General features: G+C 51.3%; 1 protein-coding gene across 5 annotated transcripts in view; it reads right to left on the reverse strand.

Annotated features, from left to right (window-relative positions):
* The window catches only part of WDR25 (WD repeat domain 25), a 144,027-nt gene extending 125,523 nt beyond the window's left edge, over window positions 1-18,504 (reverse strand). Inside the window, exons 1-3 of one of the 5 annotated variants that reach the window (XM_036317006.1) lie at window positions 17,949-18,418; window positions 15,255-15,301; window positions 14,126-14,966 (exon numbers count right to left, since the gene is read on the reverse strand). In XM_036317006.1, coding sequence (XP_036172899.1) covers window positions 14,126-14,926 — 801 coding nt within the window. In that variant the 5' untranslated portion in view covers window positions 14,927-14,966; window positions 15,255-15,301; window positions 17,949-18,418. The other 4 variants (XM_036316991.1, XM_036317000.1, XM_036316980.1 and 1 more) reach the window with 4 other exon arrangements.
* Between the last annotated feature and the right edge of the window lie 19 nt (window positions 18,505-18,523).

Consider the following 18,523-nt stretch of genomic DNA (forward strand, 5'->3'; position numbering starts at 1 on the left):
GACCTCACAATGGCTCTGTGAGCTGGGTATTGCTGTCGCCACTTAGCAGGAGAGAAGCTGAGGTGCAGAAAAGTGAGTAGCAGCCCAGGCAGTCGGGTTGGAACCCACAAGCCCTGCCCTAGGGAGCGCACGTGAACTCCTACGGCTGACCTCTACAGAAATGCCCCCAGGCCTCCACTGTGACCCCGATCTCAACCCAGGACAGCAAAGACCCAGCCCTGGAAGAAACTACCTTTCCTGAGCACTGCCATCCTGCCAGCCCAATCCCCACACCAGGCCACTCTGTTGGCTTTGCTCGGGCAACCAGACCTGGGCACCCCATCACCCGTGCCCTGCCAGCCCAGGGACAGTGGTCGGCGCAGAACTTGAGTTGTGTGCCCCCTTTTCCTGCAGGGTGGCTTTTCACGGTCTGCTTTGCTTTAACAGCTGCCCTGTATGCATATCTTTTATTGTAAGTCTCATTAAATCCTCCCTGGATCCATGATTTATAAGTAAATAATAAATAAACGCACAAGCTACAAGCATCAGCCTGAGCCCATTACCTAGGAGCGTAAAGACAAACATTTCAGCAGATGCCGGACAATCGTGGCTTTGATTTAGCTCCCGGCTCCATCTTCCAAACTCTTGCCAGAGCCTGGCTCCCCATGGGGACATTTCCTGCACATATCAGACGTGGGTAGACAGGGGTCCGGGCGTGTGGACAAGACTGCCCCCAAGGTTCTCCATACACCTGAGGTTCAAGGAAGCCCGAAGTGGGGTAGTCTGGGCAAGTGTTATTCATTCATTCACAAATGTTTGTTAAGCACCTACTATGCGTTCCGCTGTCATCCAGGAACAAGGGAAGAAAAATCCCCGATCATCATGGAACTTACATGATGGTTCTTCCCATTTCACAGATGAACCAATTAAGGCTCAAAAAGATTAAAGGCCTTGCCTACACTCACATGACTACTTTCTGGAGTTCCCAAGCAGGAAGTAACAAAGAACAGCCCAGAATACAGGACAATGACAGCTCTGTGCTTAGGAGTTCCATGTCCTTCAGTGCCCCTCTCTGATCCTCGGTTTTCTCATATGTAAAATGGGCACAAGGCTGGTGCTGCTGCCAGTCAGCATTATGGTGTGCCTGCTATATGCCTGGTACTCTCCGAAGAGTTTTCCATGGGGTTTCTTGTTTAATCCTCAGAAGACTGAGGTGGATGCTATTACTATCCCCACTTTACTGATGGGAAAATTAAGGTCCCAATAATTCTCCAACTCTCCCAAAGTTACAGTTAGAAAGTGTGGAGGCCAGGCTTGAGCCCCATAGAGGGACTCCTGAGGTCAGCTGACTGCCCAATGCCCCAGCTGTGGGCAAAACACTGGTGTGGATGTAACACCGGAATGGAGCCCGACCCAGCACACACAGGAAGCAGCAGCCAGCCTCCTGCACACACGATCCAGGCCTAAAGCCCACAACAGGCCCCGCTGGGCCCCCCTCACTGGACCCAACACTGCCCAGACCAGCCCTCCTGCCCCCTCCCTGTGGCGCTGGGTCAGCCACTCCCTGGCTGCTGGTCTCATCTTCCAAGACCCAGCTTGGCCTCCCCCTTCCCTTCAGCCTGCCCTGCCCTCTGACTCCCAGAAACCTACCCCACTCCCCTCTGTACTCCTGTCCCCAACACAGGAGGCCCCTGGAGGGCCCACACATTGCCACACTCTAGCACAGCGGTTCTCAACCTGTGGGTCGCGACCCCTTTGGCGGTCAAACGACCCTTTCACAGGGGTCGCCTAAGACCATCCTGCATATCAGGTATTTACATGACAATTCATAACAGTAGCAACATGAGAGTTATGAAGTAGCAACGAAAATAATTTTATGGTTGGGTCACAACATGAGGAACTGTATTTAAAGGGCCAGAAGGTTGAGAACCAGTGCTCTAACATGTCTTCAGGCCTGTCCCCCATTAACTTTCCTGCCAGCATGGGTGTGTCTGGTCCCCTCTGATCCCAGAGCCTAGACAGCCAGCATTGAATCAATGGCTGGACAAATGACCAAAGGAAGAAAGAAGTGGAGAGACCAGGTCTCCTCTCACAGGTCTGGGCCCTGGGCGCCCTCGGAGGCCCTGGCTGCCCACACCAGAGAGAGGTCCTGAAACAGGCCCAAGGGATTCACTGGCCACACAGCTGCCAACCAGAGGCCTGGCTCACGAGCTGCGCGTCCCCCGTCCAGCCCTCTGCCACAGCAGCTGAGGTGCCACAGCAGCCACGCAGCTGCTGAGCCAGCAAATAGGGAGCGCACCCAGGAGAGTGCGCCTGAGGGGCCCGGGGCGCCATGGCGCTCAGCTCATCGGATGACTTGTTCAGGGAATCGAGGCGACTGCAGGCAAATTGGATTGCAAGGCTCCAAGCTTAAGAGCGCGGCTTAGGAGGCAATTACAGAGTAAACCCGGGCTTGGAGTTCTTGATAATACCTCCATTTGTTAGGGCTTTACAGTTTACAGAGCGGTTTCATCACCTCACCCGTCTGAGTCTCGAAGACCTGTGAGGGGATGATTTCATGGATGAGAAATCAGGGAGGGACGTCCCTTCCTCTTCTGAATACTCAGTGCGCCCAGGACGCCGCATTTCAGGGCCAAGTTCGGGGCTCTGTCCAGAGCAGCACACACCTTTCCAGAAGGGGCCCTGGTGTCCACGACCCAGGCTTCATCCACCGCCCAGCCCACCACCCTGACCCTTCCCATCCTCACCCCCTTGGCCCAGAATCCACTCCCCAAGCTGACCAGGTCTGGGTGCTGCAAAGTTCCTTCTCACACACACACCCCCACCCCAGTGCCTCTCCTCGTCCCTGGCACCTGAGGACAACCGCTGCTTCTCCCCTGTCCCCTTCCAGCTAACAGCGCCATGGCAGGTCTCCAAGGAACTGGGCCGTTTCAGAACACACTTGAATGAGAGATGATAACGTGAAAAGAGAGCAGGACAAAAACAAACAACTTTTCTAACTAAAGGCTACAATGAAAATGTGTTTTAATTTGTGTTTTTGTACCTTTCAAAATAGCACTCCAAGTAGTTCAGGGAGAGACCACTTTTGTTTATAAAAGCCCTTAATTTCTCTCTCGAGTTGTCGGGGCTGTGTAAACACACTGTGAGTAGGAGAGAGAGACTGCTGCTTGTGAAACTTTTAACGTTAGCTCACGTGCGAATTAGAATTCTAAACTCAGCAGGTTACCGTGTTCTGAAAGCAATTTTGGTGTTAGTCTAAATAATTATAGATCACGCTCACTTAGATAAGGGCCTCTGCTCCCTTGAGGCTCGGAGGGAAAATTCTAGGCATGATAGTTAAGCAAAATAGTTGGTTATTACGCAGGCTTTGCAGTGGCGGTACAAATTGGTATAATCCTTTTGGAAAGCAATCTGACAGGAGACGGATCTGAACGCATGAAAATGTACAACCCTTTGACCCCAGCAGTCCACTTCTGGGAATCAATCTGATAGAAATAATCCAACAGAAAAGGGTGTCTTGCATGGAGATAACTACTTCAGCATTATCTATAATAGCAAAAATTAGAACCCACCTAAGTGTCCAAGGACTGCTAAGTAAATTACGGTTAATCAACTCGATAGAGCACCGCGGAGCCGGGAATTGACGGCCCTCCAGAGCGGTGGAGGCTGGGAGGGCGTGTTAAGTGGGCCAGGCGGGTGTCGGAACTGTGTGCACTCTGCGAAAACACCAGCCCATATGGACCAGAAACGGATGGGCGGGTGTTAAAAGGATAATCATCGTTTTAGTGTCTGGTGGAGTTGGGAGATTTTTTTTTTTTGTCATCATTGCTGTAAAATCATCTTCACAAAGGGTAGAGGGAAGGCAGGGAGAAGAGGCGGGGGCTGAGGAAGGCCTGGACCCTCCAGGGTCGTGTTTTGGAGGTAGTGACCAAGCTGGGCTGCACCAATACCCAGCCACCAGCACCGAATGTGACCTTTTTTTTTATCAATATATGCATCCCCCCCAAAATGAAGTTACAGGCGGAAATAAAACCATGGTTCTCAAACCTTTGGCCCCCTTTATGCTCTCTAAAGTTAATGAGGACTCCAAACAGCTGCTGTTTATGTAGGGATAGCTCCATAGTTAGCATATTAGAAATTAAGACCGAGGCATTTAAAATAGTAATTTATGTAAAAGTAACAATAATTAGCCCATTAGGGGTTAACATAACATTTCTGATGAAATATAAGTGTATTTTCCAGGACAGAAAAAGTTAGTGAGAAGGCATTGTTTACATTTTTTTAAATGGCTGGCTTAATACAAGACAGCTGGGTTCTCAGGGCCGTTTCTGTATTTAATCTATTGCAACAGCACACGGCCTGTAGCCTCTGGAAAACTCCATGTACGCTCCTGAGAGAATGAGAGTGAAAAGGGCAAATAACTTCTAGGTACCATTATGAAAATCATTTTCACCCACAGACCTCGTGAAAGGGGCTGGAGGACCCCAGGGGTTTGCAGACCACACTGGAAACCACTGCAATAAATTACAGCATTAAAAACTGCTGCTGTCGTGGGGGAGGATTTAGAATTACATGTATGGTTGGAATTCAACTATGTTGAATTTTTTATTTTGTAAAGATTGAATGGAAATATACTAAGAAGTCTATAGTCATTGCCTCTGGGTGGAGAGATGATGGGCAATTCTTTTCTTAATACCTCCCTGCTTTTCCATGGTGTCTCTGTGTTGTTTTCGTGGCCAAAAACAACATTTCTGTTTGAGGGAAGGTCTGGGTAGCGGAGGCTTACCGTGCCCTGCAGGATAAGCTGGGAGAGAAGAAAGTCATTTGAAATCATTAGCAGCCAGCCTCCGGGGAGGGGGCGTCACAAAGCAGGGCTGCCCGCCCCCCCCCCACCCTCCCACCCCCCCGTGCTGATCTGATCTCACTGGATGCCTGGCACCTGGCGTACAGTCACCACGGGCGCACGCGGCCCGACCCACACACAATCTGGAAGAGATGAGAATTAAAACTGGCTCAAGCTAATCACGGCTAGAGGAAGGTCAAACACAGCTGACTATCAGATCTCGGGATGGGGTAGGACGATTCATCGCTAAAGCCATAGACTCGACCACAAAAAAAATAATTAAAAAATTTTATTTTCTCCGTAAAAAAATAAAATAAAATAATTACATACCCATGGGTGGAATGTGTATGACAACAGGCCAATAGCATGTAAATGAGCATGTAAATTGCCCAGAGGAAACTACAGGAGATTAATGGAGGACCACAAACACTTAGCATTAAGCAGGTGCCGGGCTGGTTTCTGAAAGAGCTTGCCCGTCAACGAGCTCGTTTGGTCCTCAAACAAGATACCGTCAGATTAGCAAACATTTTAAAAAGTCATAGTTCTACCGCTCGAGGACAAGAAGACACGGTCACATTTACACACAACCGATGGCGTGTGCCATGGAGGGGAGGCTGCGCAGCCACTGGCAACCGCACCGTCGGTCTGTGCGCAGGCAGGGAAAGATGTGCAGCCGATGGGAGTGAGAACTCAGCACAGGGGGTGAAGGTGGCATCGGAGCACACCCAGCCCGCTTCCCGGCTCTGAGGTGCAGGCAGCAAGGGACACTGGGCAGCAAGAGGAAATACCAATTTCACATCTGGGGGTCCTGCGGTGACACCAGCTTCCCCTCTCATCACCCTGGACAACAAGCCCCCCATCCCCTGCCCAACCCCCCCACATACACACCCCACACAGGCAGAGCCCCGGGTCACGTCAGCTTTTTCAGGCCTCCCTCCTGAATCAGAATAAGCAGCAGCAAATCTCTAACATGCAACGGACACCAAAGCAAAAAGACAAAAGGAATTGAAAAGAGAGAAACGTCTCAGAACACACAGGAAAACTTTCGAATAACTCAGACAGCTAAGAGAAGACCTTATAAATATGTAATAAACAAATATACTATATACTTTTAAAAGAAACATTCAGAAAACCAGAAACAGCCCTTGGATGTAAAAATATGATAGAACGCTTTTCTGAATCTATGTTATATTTCAGCACAAAAGTTTAACTATATGACAGCAGAGATACAAAATAAATTTTAAAAAGATTGAAAGAACAAGTGGAGAAAACTTCCCAGAAAAAAAAAAAATAAAACAGAAAGGCAACGAGGTAGAAAACTATAGAGAGAAAAGATTTTTTTTTTAATTAGAAGGGTACTCCAGGGACACCCAGGCCACGCAAGAGCTTTGCCCAGCGCCCAGGGTGTCACCCATCTGTGGCCTGATCATGGGAAGGAAGCAGGCCCACGACCTGGCGAAGCGTTTCAGCCCCGGTCACGGTGTCCCGCAGGGGGGTGGAGGCACGCTCTCTTTCATCTCCTGGAGTAAAGAGACTTCAGGAAGCTCGCCAGAGAAAGGCGATGTGCAAGTGGCTTTCAAGGGACCCTGGGCTGAGCCCAGCGGTCTCACTCACTTGCACCTCCCACCTGCACCTCAGTGCTCTGGTCCCTGCACCCCTGCACGGCACTCCACTGCCCGTGCATGGGGTCCCTCGGTGTGTGTCGTCGGGGACAGATGCCTGACGAGAAACAGCAGGAGCTAGGAGAAAAGATCTAGAGGTCGGAGTGACTCACCCACCCCTTCTTTTAAGGGGTAAAAATACTATCCATTATCGGGGGGAAATAACCATCCTGCCATTTTGAAACGCTGGTTACAAAAACGAAGTACCTGTGCTCTGGTTAAACCCAGATGCACGTGGGAAGAAAGACTAGAAGGAGTGCTGCCTGGAAAGGTCCCGGTCATTGTCCTTGAGGGGAGAGTGTGTGGTAACATTTTTAATCCCTGCCATTTCTGTTTTTCTTTTTCTTTTTGCATTTTGCATTTTTTTCCCAATATGTTATCACTTACATGGTAACAAAGTTAAATCTAAAACAACTCGCTTTTTAAAGAGAAGGACAAAGCCGTCACTGGGCGCTAGGGGGGCGCCTTTAAGAGTCTTCTGTGTCCAAGCTTTAAAAGCAGTGGGAAATAATTTACTGGACTGTCTCAATGCCTAAGTGTGCCAATTTTAAAATCTGCATTTTCCAATTACATTAAAAGCATTTTCCCAAATTGCTCTATTCTTCCCTTAATGACAAGGGATGAGCTGGATGAGGCTGGTCCCCTGAGGACAGTCTGCGCCTTCCCAGGGGCTGTTTCTGCCCTGCCCTGGCTACACAGGCTACAGAGCCCAGTGAAGTTTTCCAAGAGCGGAAAACACGGCTTCCTTTCCTCCCTCCATCAACCCGGGTGTTTTTTTTTCTGTAAGGCGAGAGCTTGCAAGGCCATTCTGGCAGCCAATGAGAAGTGGGTACCGTCTCATTTGTTGGCCTCAGAACTTCACAGCTTTCATATGGGGGAGAGGAGTGTCAAAAATCCTCACTTCCCACGAAGAGGAGGCTGAGGAGGCTCCGCAGCCCTGCTGTCCTGCAGCCGGGAGCCCTCACTCCCCAGCCTGGGAGGATTCGCTGAAGGGAGAGGAGCCCAGAGAGGGCAGCACACAAACACTTCCCACAGAGGGCCCAGCAACACACCGTGTGCCCTCAGGCAAGTGTCTTTCCCTCTGAGCCCCCAGCCAATGAAGATGGAGCCAGGTGCCTTCTGCACACACACAGGCGCACGCAGGCACACACCACCCATCCCCTCCTCGCTCACCTAATTACCCTTGATGCGCGTTAATCACTCACTCCCCAATTACCTCACGCCCACCACCACAACCCAGCCCTCCTCCCAGCTGTGCATCGCTCACATCCCATAGATTCCCCTCGTGCTTGGAATAAATTGCCCATCATCTGCATAATGCTCCCCATCTCTTCACTCCACACATCAAATCATTTCTCCATCTCATTCTGCAAAATCTGTCAAGAATAATTCTTTCAAAACTGAAATAACCCTCACTCTGGCACTTGAATCCATAAATTTCTTGTCTCTGAATGTGAGATATATTACTTTCTACAAAGCACATCTAAGATACCCTAATATAATAGAATACGCTAACAATGATACATTCGCCGGGACCTGCAATACATAAAAATGTAAATCCGAGCCACCACAGAAATCATCCCTTCTCCGTACGCCCCTCAACAGAACCCAGGGGCTTGATGCTGGGACGGCGCTGGGCACTGCTGGGGGGAGGGGACTTGCTTTCTCATCCTTTATTCTACTCTCAGGGGCGGGGAGCAGAGGGTCTCGCAGCCTTTTGCTCAGCTGTGGAGTCTGACAGCCAGCTCCCCATCCTGCCTCTGCCATTTACCAGCTGTGTGACTGTGGACAAATCCCTTAACCTCTGTGCCTCCACGTCCACGTCTGTACAACAGAAGTGAGAGCAGCCCCTGCCTCCTAGGCCTTGGGGAAGACAAGAGGGGCTGTCTGGGACTTTGCCTCACAGGTGGTAAGCGCTTGGGGACGGTGAGCTCCGCCCAGCCTCTGCTCTGGCCTCAGGCCTCTCAGAGGTCACAGGGCTGGCAAGCAGCACAGTGAGACCACAGTGTTCAGGCTCCAGAACCAAGTCCTTTCTTTCAGACGCACATGGGAAGGGGCCCGGCTGAACCTGGTGCCTCCCTGGCCAGAGGGAGGTGGGCACATCTCGCTTTCCTGGGTTTCTTCAGGTGTAAGCCGCCCCTCCTTGCCGGAGCCTCAGACACAAAACACTGTGTGAACCGGCCAACATTTAAACATGATCGGGTTGGACACATGGACCCAGCCCTCCAATCCCTACCTTCTAAGTGTGCAGTTCGTGAAAACAGAGTGGCTTGGTACAGACAACCCCAAAAACTTCAAAATCTTTAAAAGTATCTATCTCAGGAACACTGACACTGAAACTCTTACAAACTCTGCATCTATAGACAGACTACAAAAGCTTCACAAAAAAACGGGGGTTACATTAAGAGGTGGAGGATTCTAACTGGTCTTCTCTCTGTTTTTTAACTGATCAACACAGGTGCAGGAGAGTCACAAACATCACCTCCTTCCTTCTCCATAGCAACAACCCCAATCGGTAGCCATGACCCCCATTTTACCAATGAGGCAACTAGGGGATCAGAGAGGCTAAGAGATTTTCCGAAAGTCACACAGCCATCAGGCAGCAGGCAGGGGAGGAAACCAGGAGTCTGATGTGACGACGGCACAGAAGGTTTGCCAACCTACTCAGGTCGCACTCGCCACACACAAAGGCTTTCTTTAGCTAAAACCCCATCTTAACTGCATCAAGGCACCAAAAAAAAAAAAAAAAGACCTTTTTTTTGCAGATTAATGCCAATTTATGTTACATCCTTTTATCATGGAGACATTTACATATACAAGCAGGGTATGCTCCTTAATTTCAAAAAAAAATACATTTACATATAGCCATGTTCACTGCAGGACTGACTTTTCAAAACAAAAGCAGGCCATGACAGGAAATGACATGGAATTAGCAAAGTTTGGAATTTGAGACAGTCGGAAAAATATGTTTGGGGACATTTTTTGTTAACATAGAAAAATGCCCCTTACAAACAGTACAGAAAAAAGGGGGTGAGGGGGGAGATCCAAGCTGTACAGACGACGCAGCGTGAGCCCAATTCTGTAAACATACAGGCGCGTCCTCCAGCCCAGGGAGGGCCCCAATGTTAATGGGGTGCCCACTCAGGCTTAGGACTAGCAATGATGTCTGCTGTATCCTTTGTGCCTCGTATTTTCTGTATTTCCTGTTTTTCACAGTAAACATCTATTACATTCATGATCAAAAAGGAGAAGTTTAGCCCTGGCTGGTGTGGCTCAGTTGGTTGGCCATCATCTTGTGCACCAAAAGGTTGTGGATTTGATTCCCAGTCAGGGCATATGCCGGGGCTACGGACTCAACCCCCAGGAGGGGATGTTTCTCTCTCTCTCCCTCTTCCTTCCTCTCTTTCTAAAAAATAATTTAAAAAAAAATAAGGAAAAGTTCATATGTAAGCATTTTAAGGAAGTTTGTTATTGGAAGAATTCCCTGAAGAAATCATTGTGTAAAACAGATAAACAACACCTAATTCATATATTTCCTTAGGATCCTTTGTGTTTCAGAACTCCCGATTTTCACACACAGAAGCGAGAAGCCTGCGCTATGCCTCTGGGAACGCTCGGGCACCTGGCAGGGGGCTCCGTACACGGGCCGACAATAAGGTTGGTTCAAGGAGGTCACGTCGCTGCTGCTTCCTTCAAAAAGGGCCTCGGAGTCTGAATGGCACCTTTATGTGCAGTGGGCATTCAAGCGTGTTGAGCCAAACGAGGACACGGGGAAAAGCGAGGAGTACAGAAAAGGGTCTCGGTGCCGGGATCACAGCTCCGGAGAACAGATGCTCGCGACAGACGCGGGCAGGAAGGGGTCGCTGACACGAAAACGGAGCATCGGTGGGGAGTTATGAATCATTGTTTTATTTTGCTTAATTTCTCTAGCTGTAAATTTTTCAAAACTAATATGAGCATATTTTACAGCTCACAGAACATTTAGAACATATTAAAATAAGTATCTTTCCACTGTAATGTGCCCAATTGAAATTTATGAATTCCAAAGCTACATTTTAAGGAGATGAAGGAACTGGCACTCCACGTTCTGTAGATTAATCAGATGGATTGTGTTGTTTTTCTCCTGATCAGAAAAAAAAAAAAAATCGTATCTCAGTAGCTGTTACCTTGAATCAAGGATTCTTCCAGATTCTAGAAGCTTACAGAGCTGCTTATATTAAGTCCCACTGTGCCCCCTGGTGGAAAGTGGGGTTTGTGCACTTAAAACACAGTCCTTCCCCAAAGGCTGGAAATAAAATCCCAAACAATTTTTTTAATCTTTACTAATCCACTTAACATGTACAAAACTCTGTGCCAGGTGCCACGGAGAATATAAAAATGAGTCTGGCACAGATCCCGTGCTCAAGTAGCTTAAAATCTACACGGTGTAGCAGACGCGGCTCCATGGCTACGCAGGCAGAACGAGACCACCGCATGCTGAGGAAAAGAGAAGATTCCGGGAGAAAGCAAGAACAAGGGCACACAGGAAGTGCCTCTATGTGTCAGACACCACGCTAGGTAGTTCATATCCAGTGTCATTTGTTTTTCATGAAAACCCAGAAAGGCATGTGTAATTAGCTCCACTTTACACACACGGGGGAAGCTCAGAGAAGTTAAGTGACTTGCCAGAGATCACACAGCCAGTGGCAGAGGGAGCATCCAAAGTGAAGCGCTGTGACCCCAGCCTCCAAACTCTTCCCTCCTTCCTGACCCGGTGGGGGGGTGGGGGGGAGAAGGCACTCTGGCAGACTTGAACCAAAGGCAAGGGGAAAGGCACCCTAGGGAAGGGAGCAGAGTGGGGGGGTGCTCATTGCCTGCTGCACCCACCATCTGCTCTCCACCCAGGACCGGAGTGCAGCAAGCCAGGACTCCTACCTGCACCCACAGCCCTGTCCCCACTCCAGACTCAGTGCCCACAAAATACCTCCTATGCCCCCTATATCATATACCAGATCACAAGGTTCCCCAAGATCTACCACCCGCCCACCCTCTGACATCATCCTGCCCAGGAACCTGAGGGCACAGCACATCTGAGGGCTCAGCCAAGACCTCCCTCGCCTAGTCCCCATCTAGTCCCGTCTGTCTTGAAAACTCGTGCATCTTAAAGCAGAGCGAACCCTGGCTAACGGTTTATAAAAGCCCTCATTTTCAGGACACCACCATAAGGAGAGGATCGGGAGTCACTCAGCCATGCTCTGCACCTGGGGCCACCTCCAAAGCCGCTCCTACAGCCTCCTCGGGGGACGAACACTGCAGTGGACAGGGCGCCCTGCAGGCTGCCAGGCCCAGCAGCACACACCATCTCCTCGGGGCGGGCAGCACAGCCACTGACCAGCCCAGGCCCCACTGCAAAAGGCCCTGGACCCAGGTCTCAGTGCATCACCCCTGGGCTTGACCAGCCTTCCCAAGCTGGACCGAGCGCGCCCTCTTCTGGTCAAGAGGTGTCACAGCTAGTTGGCTGCTCCATGGTCCCCTCCATGGGGCCCTTTCTACGTCCCCAGTGCACACTCACCTACTCCACGAACACTCGCTACACAACTGAGCAAACACAATGCCCCAAATCAGTGGTTTCACTCAGATGCTCTCTGTCTGAAAATTATCAAGGGAGCCTCTTCCTCCTCAAGATTGCTGTCAACATCTGCCAAACGGCCTCTCCCTCCACGTAATAGGAAGGGGCTGCCCGCGTCCCTCAGGTGGCCCGCCTGTGACCACACTACCCTCCACCAAACTCCACCGTGCGCCCAGCGTTAGCCTGGGTGCTTTAGACACAGCACCTGGGCATTTGTCCCACCTGAAAAGCCCCAGCCACACAACTCATCTGCTGGTTGTAGTGGGGTGCAAACAGGCTCAGAGAGGTTAGGTGCCTTGCGCAAGGTCACAAAGCTCTTGAGGATGGAAGTGAACCCCGAGCCCAGATCGCTGCAACTCCAGACCACAGATGGGGCCTGCAGACGCTGCCTGGCCACACCCAGACCCCACACGGCCCCCTCCGTGGGCACAGACTCTCGGGAAGGAGAGCCGAGAAGCCCCGGGACTGTGGGACCGACCCACGCCTGTGACAACGCACAGCAGGAGGCCAGGAGGCCAGAAGCCTCTGGGCAGACCTCAGGGCCGCCTCGCAGGAAGAGCCCCAAAGACCTGCATGTAAACTCCTGGGCTCCAAACGGAAGCCAGAACGTGACCATGGCCCCGCGTAACTCTACCAGCCTAGCCTGAAAAGAACACAAGTCGGGTCAGAACTCCAACTGGCCACTTAAACATGACCCCAGTGATTCGGCTCACATCGCTGTGGGTGGGCTTCCTTTCTTCACCTCAGAAAGCGCCTCCTAGAGGAAAAGCTCAAAAACAGAACCTGCAAATACAGTGTCCTGGGCAGGCTGGCTCCAGAACTCTGAGAGAAACAGAGGGAAGAAGAGACATTTGTTGAGCACCAACGGGGTACCTAGCTCTGTGCCAGGGGCTTGGTGAGTGTTTTTCCCACATGATCACAGACACGGGTACGATGATGCCCTTTCCAGATGCGACGCCAGGTGGAGGGCACAGGTCAGGCCAGTGGACCAGCTGCTCCCCAGCAAAGCTGGATGCGAAGCCATGTCACCCCAACACCAAAGCCATTTTCTTTCCAGGAAGCTTCAGTCCAAATCTCTTTGGCCCCTCCTACATAAGTGCTGTGCTAGGTGCCGAGGAGAGCGAGGAGGGACACAGAGTACAGCTCAGAGGGTTGGAGACAGGTTACAGGCAGGTGGGACACGCCTGTGACACTATTCACCTGTGCCGTTGAGGCTTGCTTACTGCAAGTCTGCATTACTTCAGTATACATCAAAATCAGTAAATAACAATAAAAAAAAAACTGGAAGCTTCCAACAGGCCACCACAGTCCTTGTGTGGCCCCTGCCTACTTCCCCAGCCTCGGGCCCCTTAAGGCCTCCATGCTTAGAGCCAAGAATGCCCTCCCCCGCTTCCTTCACCAAGTGCACCACCCCTGCTTCTGAAGCCTTCACAAGCCCTCCCAGGCTGGAAGCCGTCCCTCCCACTGGGTTCCTGCAGCACTTATGTATCCGGCTGGAGGTCTGGCTGGGGTCTGGTCCTAACAGCCCTGGGCCCAGGATTCTGGGTGCCTCGCCACGCACTTTCGGCCCCTACCACAGTGTGCGTGCCCTGAAGCCAAGGACCAGGTCTGTCTACCTCTGCACCCCCTGCATGTAACACAGCACCTGGCACAGAGCTGGCATCGCTCAGCACTCCACGGGAGTCTCAGAAGATGTCCCGCGTGCACGGGGCTCGGGCCTGGCTGCTTTCTTCTCCCTCTGACCGCTCTCTCCAGGGACCACATCCTCCCTGGATGCCAGCGTGTCTGGATGTCCTCAGTGCCCCCGCAGGGATACGGATTAGCATGTGGTGCCTGGCAAGGCAGTGCCAGGGAAGCACTGGGCTGAATGGACCAACGAGAACCCTCTCCTGAATGCATCAGAGAGAATTACAGAAATCCCCAAAAAGAACTGTGCCGCCTGTTAACCCCCCACGTCACTGCTTTGAAGAATAACGCATCCCAGCAGCTTGGTCCGGAGAGTAACTAAAAAGAGCAGTTCCGCTCAAAACTTACCTTGAAGGTTTTATCCAGAGAAGCCGAGAGGAACATGTGGCTCTTTGAAAAGACGGGGCACCACTGGATGCTGCTGACGGGGCCCTTGTGGCCTCGCAGGTGGAAGAGGACCTTCTGGGATATCTGGGTTTCCTTATACGGGGTGCCCAGGTACGGCTGGATGAACTCGGACACTTGGGGGGCCGTGCACAGAGGGCGCGGGGCGCGCAGAGAGGGACCCCGGGCCTCCGCATCTTTGTTCTTGCCCGTTTCTGTGCTTAATGCTTGCGAGCATCTCAGTCTCTTCGGGGTGTAGGGTACAATACAGTCCTCTCGCCCTTTCTTCTGAAGAGAGCTGCCACTCTTCCCCGGGGTCTCAGGTTTGGGTTGGGCACCGGAAGGTGGCTCAGGGGGGTCGTAAGTTCCCCAGGAGAGTCTCACCTGCTTCAAGCAGGCGGCTGCCCGGGGCCCACGGCCAGCGGGAGCGTGGCTGGTCCACAGGGAAGGACGAGGAGGCTCGCTTGTGGGGAAGGTGACGTCGGGCGCTGTCCTGGGCCACTGTAGCCTCTGGCTGGGGCAAGAGCCTGGGTCGCTCCTCCAGAGCCGAGCCAGTGGGAGGCGCTGGCCGGCTGGGTCCTCACAGGAGCTGTGCTTGGTGGTCAGTGTGCCTCCTGCCCCGTCCAGGACTCCCGATGCGAAATCCTGACCGCGAGGTTCAACCGTAACACAAGAGTCCTTCCTCCGGCCAGCGGCAGCACAGCTTCCCGCAGGCTCGCTCTCAGCCTCGGAGTCTGAGTCGTCATAAGCCACCAACGAAGCCATTGAAGACACTGTGTCCCGCGGTCCCTCGAGGGCAGACGACCTAAGACCAAAATCAGATGTAAGAAAGCGTGCATGGAAGAATAGTTACCACCATGCGAAGTTAAAAGAAATCATGCCATCCAGCAAATCTAAGACAGAAAAAAACCGTAAGAATAAACACATAAAGCATGAGGGCTTTTCTATACATCAGGCATAATTAATTAGAAGGGGTCATTTTCCTATGGAAATATGGGAATAAATTTAACACCCTCCCCCCACCCCAAACTAGCAAGACCTACATGAAGAAAACAAAAGCTTTATTGAAAGACATAAAATAGAACCCAAGTACCTGTAGACACGATGCCTGGACAGAAAGACCCGGGACTTTAAAGATGCCTGCTGGTGCAATATACAGATGATGTATTACAGAATGTATACCTGACACTATATAAATTTATTAACCAATGTCACCCCAATAAATTCAATACAAAAGAAAAAAAGGAGGAGGAACCAGGAAGTGCCAGCCAAATAACCCAGATGCTGGCAACCTTTCCACCACAAAAAAAGAAAGGATAATTACGGGGTGTAATAGCGTTGTTAGCTAATGCTATGGTGGTACTCATATTGCAATGTATTAATGTACCAATCAGCACGTGTGTTCCTTAAACTTGCACACTGTTATATGTCGATGGTATCTTAATAAAAATTAAAAATGTAAACATCATAATAACTTGAAAAATAAATAAACTGTTGGAAGGGCAATTTGGGGAGTACCTATTACAAACTGAAACGTATCAGCGGTTCTCAACCTGTGGGTCGCGACCCCTGAAAATACATCCTGCATATCAGATATTTACATGACGATTCATAACAGTAGCAACATTACAGTTATGAAGTAGCAACGAAAATAATTTTATGGTTGGGGGTCACCACAGCATGAGGAACTGTATTAAAGGGTCGCGGCATTATGAAGGTTGAGAACCACTATCGTTTTTACTGCAACATCCCCACTATAGAACTGCATCCTACACAAACACCTGCATATGTTTGCAAAGACAGATGTACACAGAGCCTGCAGCTTATTGGCCATTCAGTCATCAAAGGGATGAGGTTAGGTCTGAAAACCCTGAAATGGAAAGATCCACCAGGTGGGGAAAGCGTGCTACCCTCACCTCTGCCCTCTCTCTGGGCTCGTCCTTCCTTGTATTCTCTCTGGGACTCTCCCCCAGATACCCCATCTCCACTGGAAGCCAGTTGGAGTGACAGACCCACAAGTCCAGGCGGAGGGGCCCGAGGGTGTCATCCAAACCTGCCAGTTTCACTCCAACACACAGACTCACACAGCAGGGAGTTCCCCCTCCCTAAAAAAATCTTTCCTGAGATTCTGAGCCATCGTACATGATAAAATGGCCACCAGTTAGTTTCTAGAAGGAAGTATTCCATCTGGAGTTCAGTTCTGTGCTGTTAACATGAACTCGCCTCGAGAGGAAAACAAGGATGCGGAAACGTCCCGTCCCGGACAGCAGAGGGCGCGGTGGAGCAGCGTGGAAAACTTCAGCGAGGACCAACTTCTGACAAAGCCCAGTGTGCCCGCCCTCCTTAATACACCGGCTGAACTCCTCCTCCCCTGGGCGTGGGTAGGTCGGTGCCTCTGGGTCATCAGTCAAGCCATTCCAGACAGCCTGTCCACCCCTTAGAGAGGGATTTCAGGTCCCCTGGAATCAAACACCCCACCCCTTCCACGCCTTTCCCCCAAAGGGTGCCATTCACCCCAAACAAGCTAGGTCATCTGCCTCCTCCCCAAATCCCACCCGCACCTGCAGCCTCATCCACACACCAAGCCATCCTCTAAAATAAACTTCTAAAACAGGCCGGCCCGTCTCAGATGGAACTAATATCACATAGTGGGCTAACTACACACTAATGGAACTGAGCACCGTGGATGACTTGGCACTTCTGTTCTCTAAATACCCGTCCTGATCAGACATCTCAACTCCTGTGCACAGCATCCCATTCCTTCCTGTCAAATGGAACCCACCAGGCTCCCGCCACCAGGGCAGGGCGCCTGTGCTTGGCCATTAGGATGGATTCTCACCCACCCAGCCCTCCACAGGGGTTCCCTCACAGAAGCCCACGGCCAGAATGAAAGACGAGGTCTACAGCCAAAGATCAGAGAGCAGTGGGATTGGGGTCCCCTAGCCCCGCTTTCTAACAAGGCAAGGCAGCGAGGATGGCATGAACGCAGGAGGGTGGACGGCAGGGATGCCAATACTACCTGCTTCATGTGCCTTTCATTCGTTCAGTAAACACTGACGCAGAACGGGCTACTCGCCAAGCCCCACACTAGGCACCCAGGGAAACGATGCCATGCACTCACCATGCTCACATGCCAGTGGGGAGAAACAGATCCTAATCAATGAACTGGGGGTGTCAGGGGGTGAGAAATCATAAGGAGAGAAGAGAGAGGAGAATAGAGGTGGCAGTGGGTGTGGGGGTTCATTGAGGGAGGCTGAGGCAGGCCTAGGACAGGTGACACCTAAATAATGCTCCTCGGGGGTCAGGGAGCAGATGGCGAGAAGCAACAAATCCGATCAAACGGGGTCAGAGAGAAGGGAACCAAGATGACTCGAAGAAAACAGGCAAAAACGGGGAGCCAGTGGGACAACCAAATGTTAGGAGAATGTTTTTATGTTTCTAAGAATATATTTTTTATGTTTCTAAGGCAATGGTTCTCAACCTTCCTAATGCCACGACCCTTTAATACAGTTCCTCATGCTGTGGTGACCCCCAATTTCATTGTTACAAATTGAACATAATTAAAGCATAGTGATTAATCACAAAAACAATATGTAATTATATATGTGTTTTCCGATGGTCTTAGGCGACGCCTGTGAAAGGGTCGTGCGACCCCCAAAGGGGTCGCGACCCACATGTTGAGAACCGCTGCTCTAGAGGCAAAAGTGGGGGAGGAAATTTTTTCATAGAAAGACGGGGTGATTACACAGAGAGGAAGAGGTACAGCTAGAAGAAAAGGAAAGCTCACGGGAGAAACGGAGCGGGGCGTGGCAAGGACCCTCAGCAGCCCGGCAGCTGCCTGAGGACAGGAGTTTTCGTGTTTCGCTCACTGCTGGGTCCCAGCACCGGATGGGAGGGGCACAGAGAAAGTAAAGACACAGGAGATTCTCATTCAACAAGCATTTCCCGGTTGCCCACTCTGTGCCAAGCTTTCTGTTGGGTCTGATGTTGGGCCAGAGACTAAACGCGAAACACGGATCCCACGCCGGAGGCCACAGACTAATGAAGAGAACAAACAAGATACGACCAGGGCTGGGGTTTGAAGAATGAACAGGAGTTAGCCGAGCTGTCAAGAGCGAGAGGTTAAGGGTGATCCCGAGCACGGCGCGTTCGGAAAGAGCCTGCGATGAAGGGGAGGACAGCGGCGGTGAAAGGTCCGCGACAAGGGGCGGAGGGCTCGCGCCGCGCCGGGCAGCACCCTCCCGCCCCAGGCCCGCCGCTCACCACACACACCGGAAGCGCTCGATCCTCCCGGAGCCGGTCCTCCCGGAGCCGGTCCTACCTGCACTCCGCCCCCCAGTCGTGTTCCGCCAGCGCCGAGGC

The sequence above is a fragment of the Myotis myotis genome, unplaced genomic scaffold (assembly GCF_014108235.1).
Source record: "Myotis myotis isolate mMyoMyo1 unplaced genomic scaffold, mMyoMyo1.p scaffold_m19_p_1, whole genome shotgun sequence".
Lineage (NCBI taxonomy): Eukaryota > Metazoa > Chordata > Mammalia > Chiroptera > Vespertilionidae > Myotis > Myotis myotis.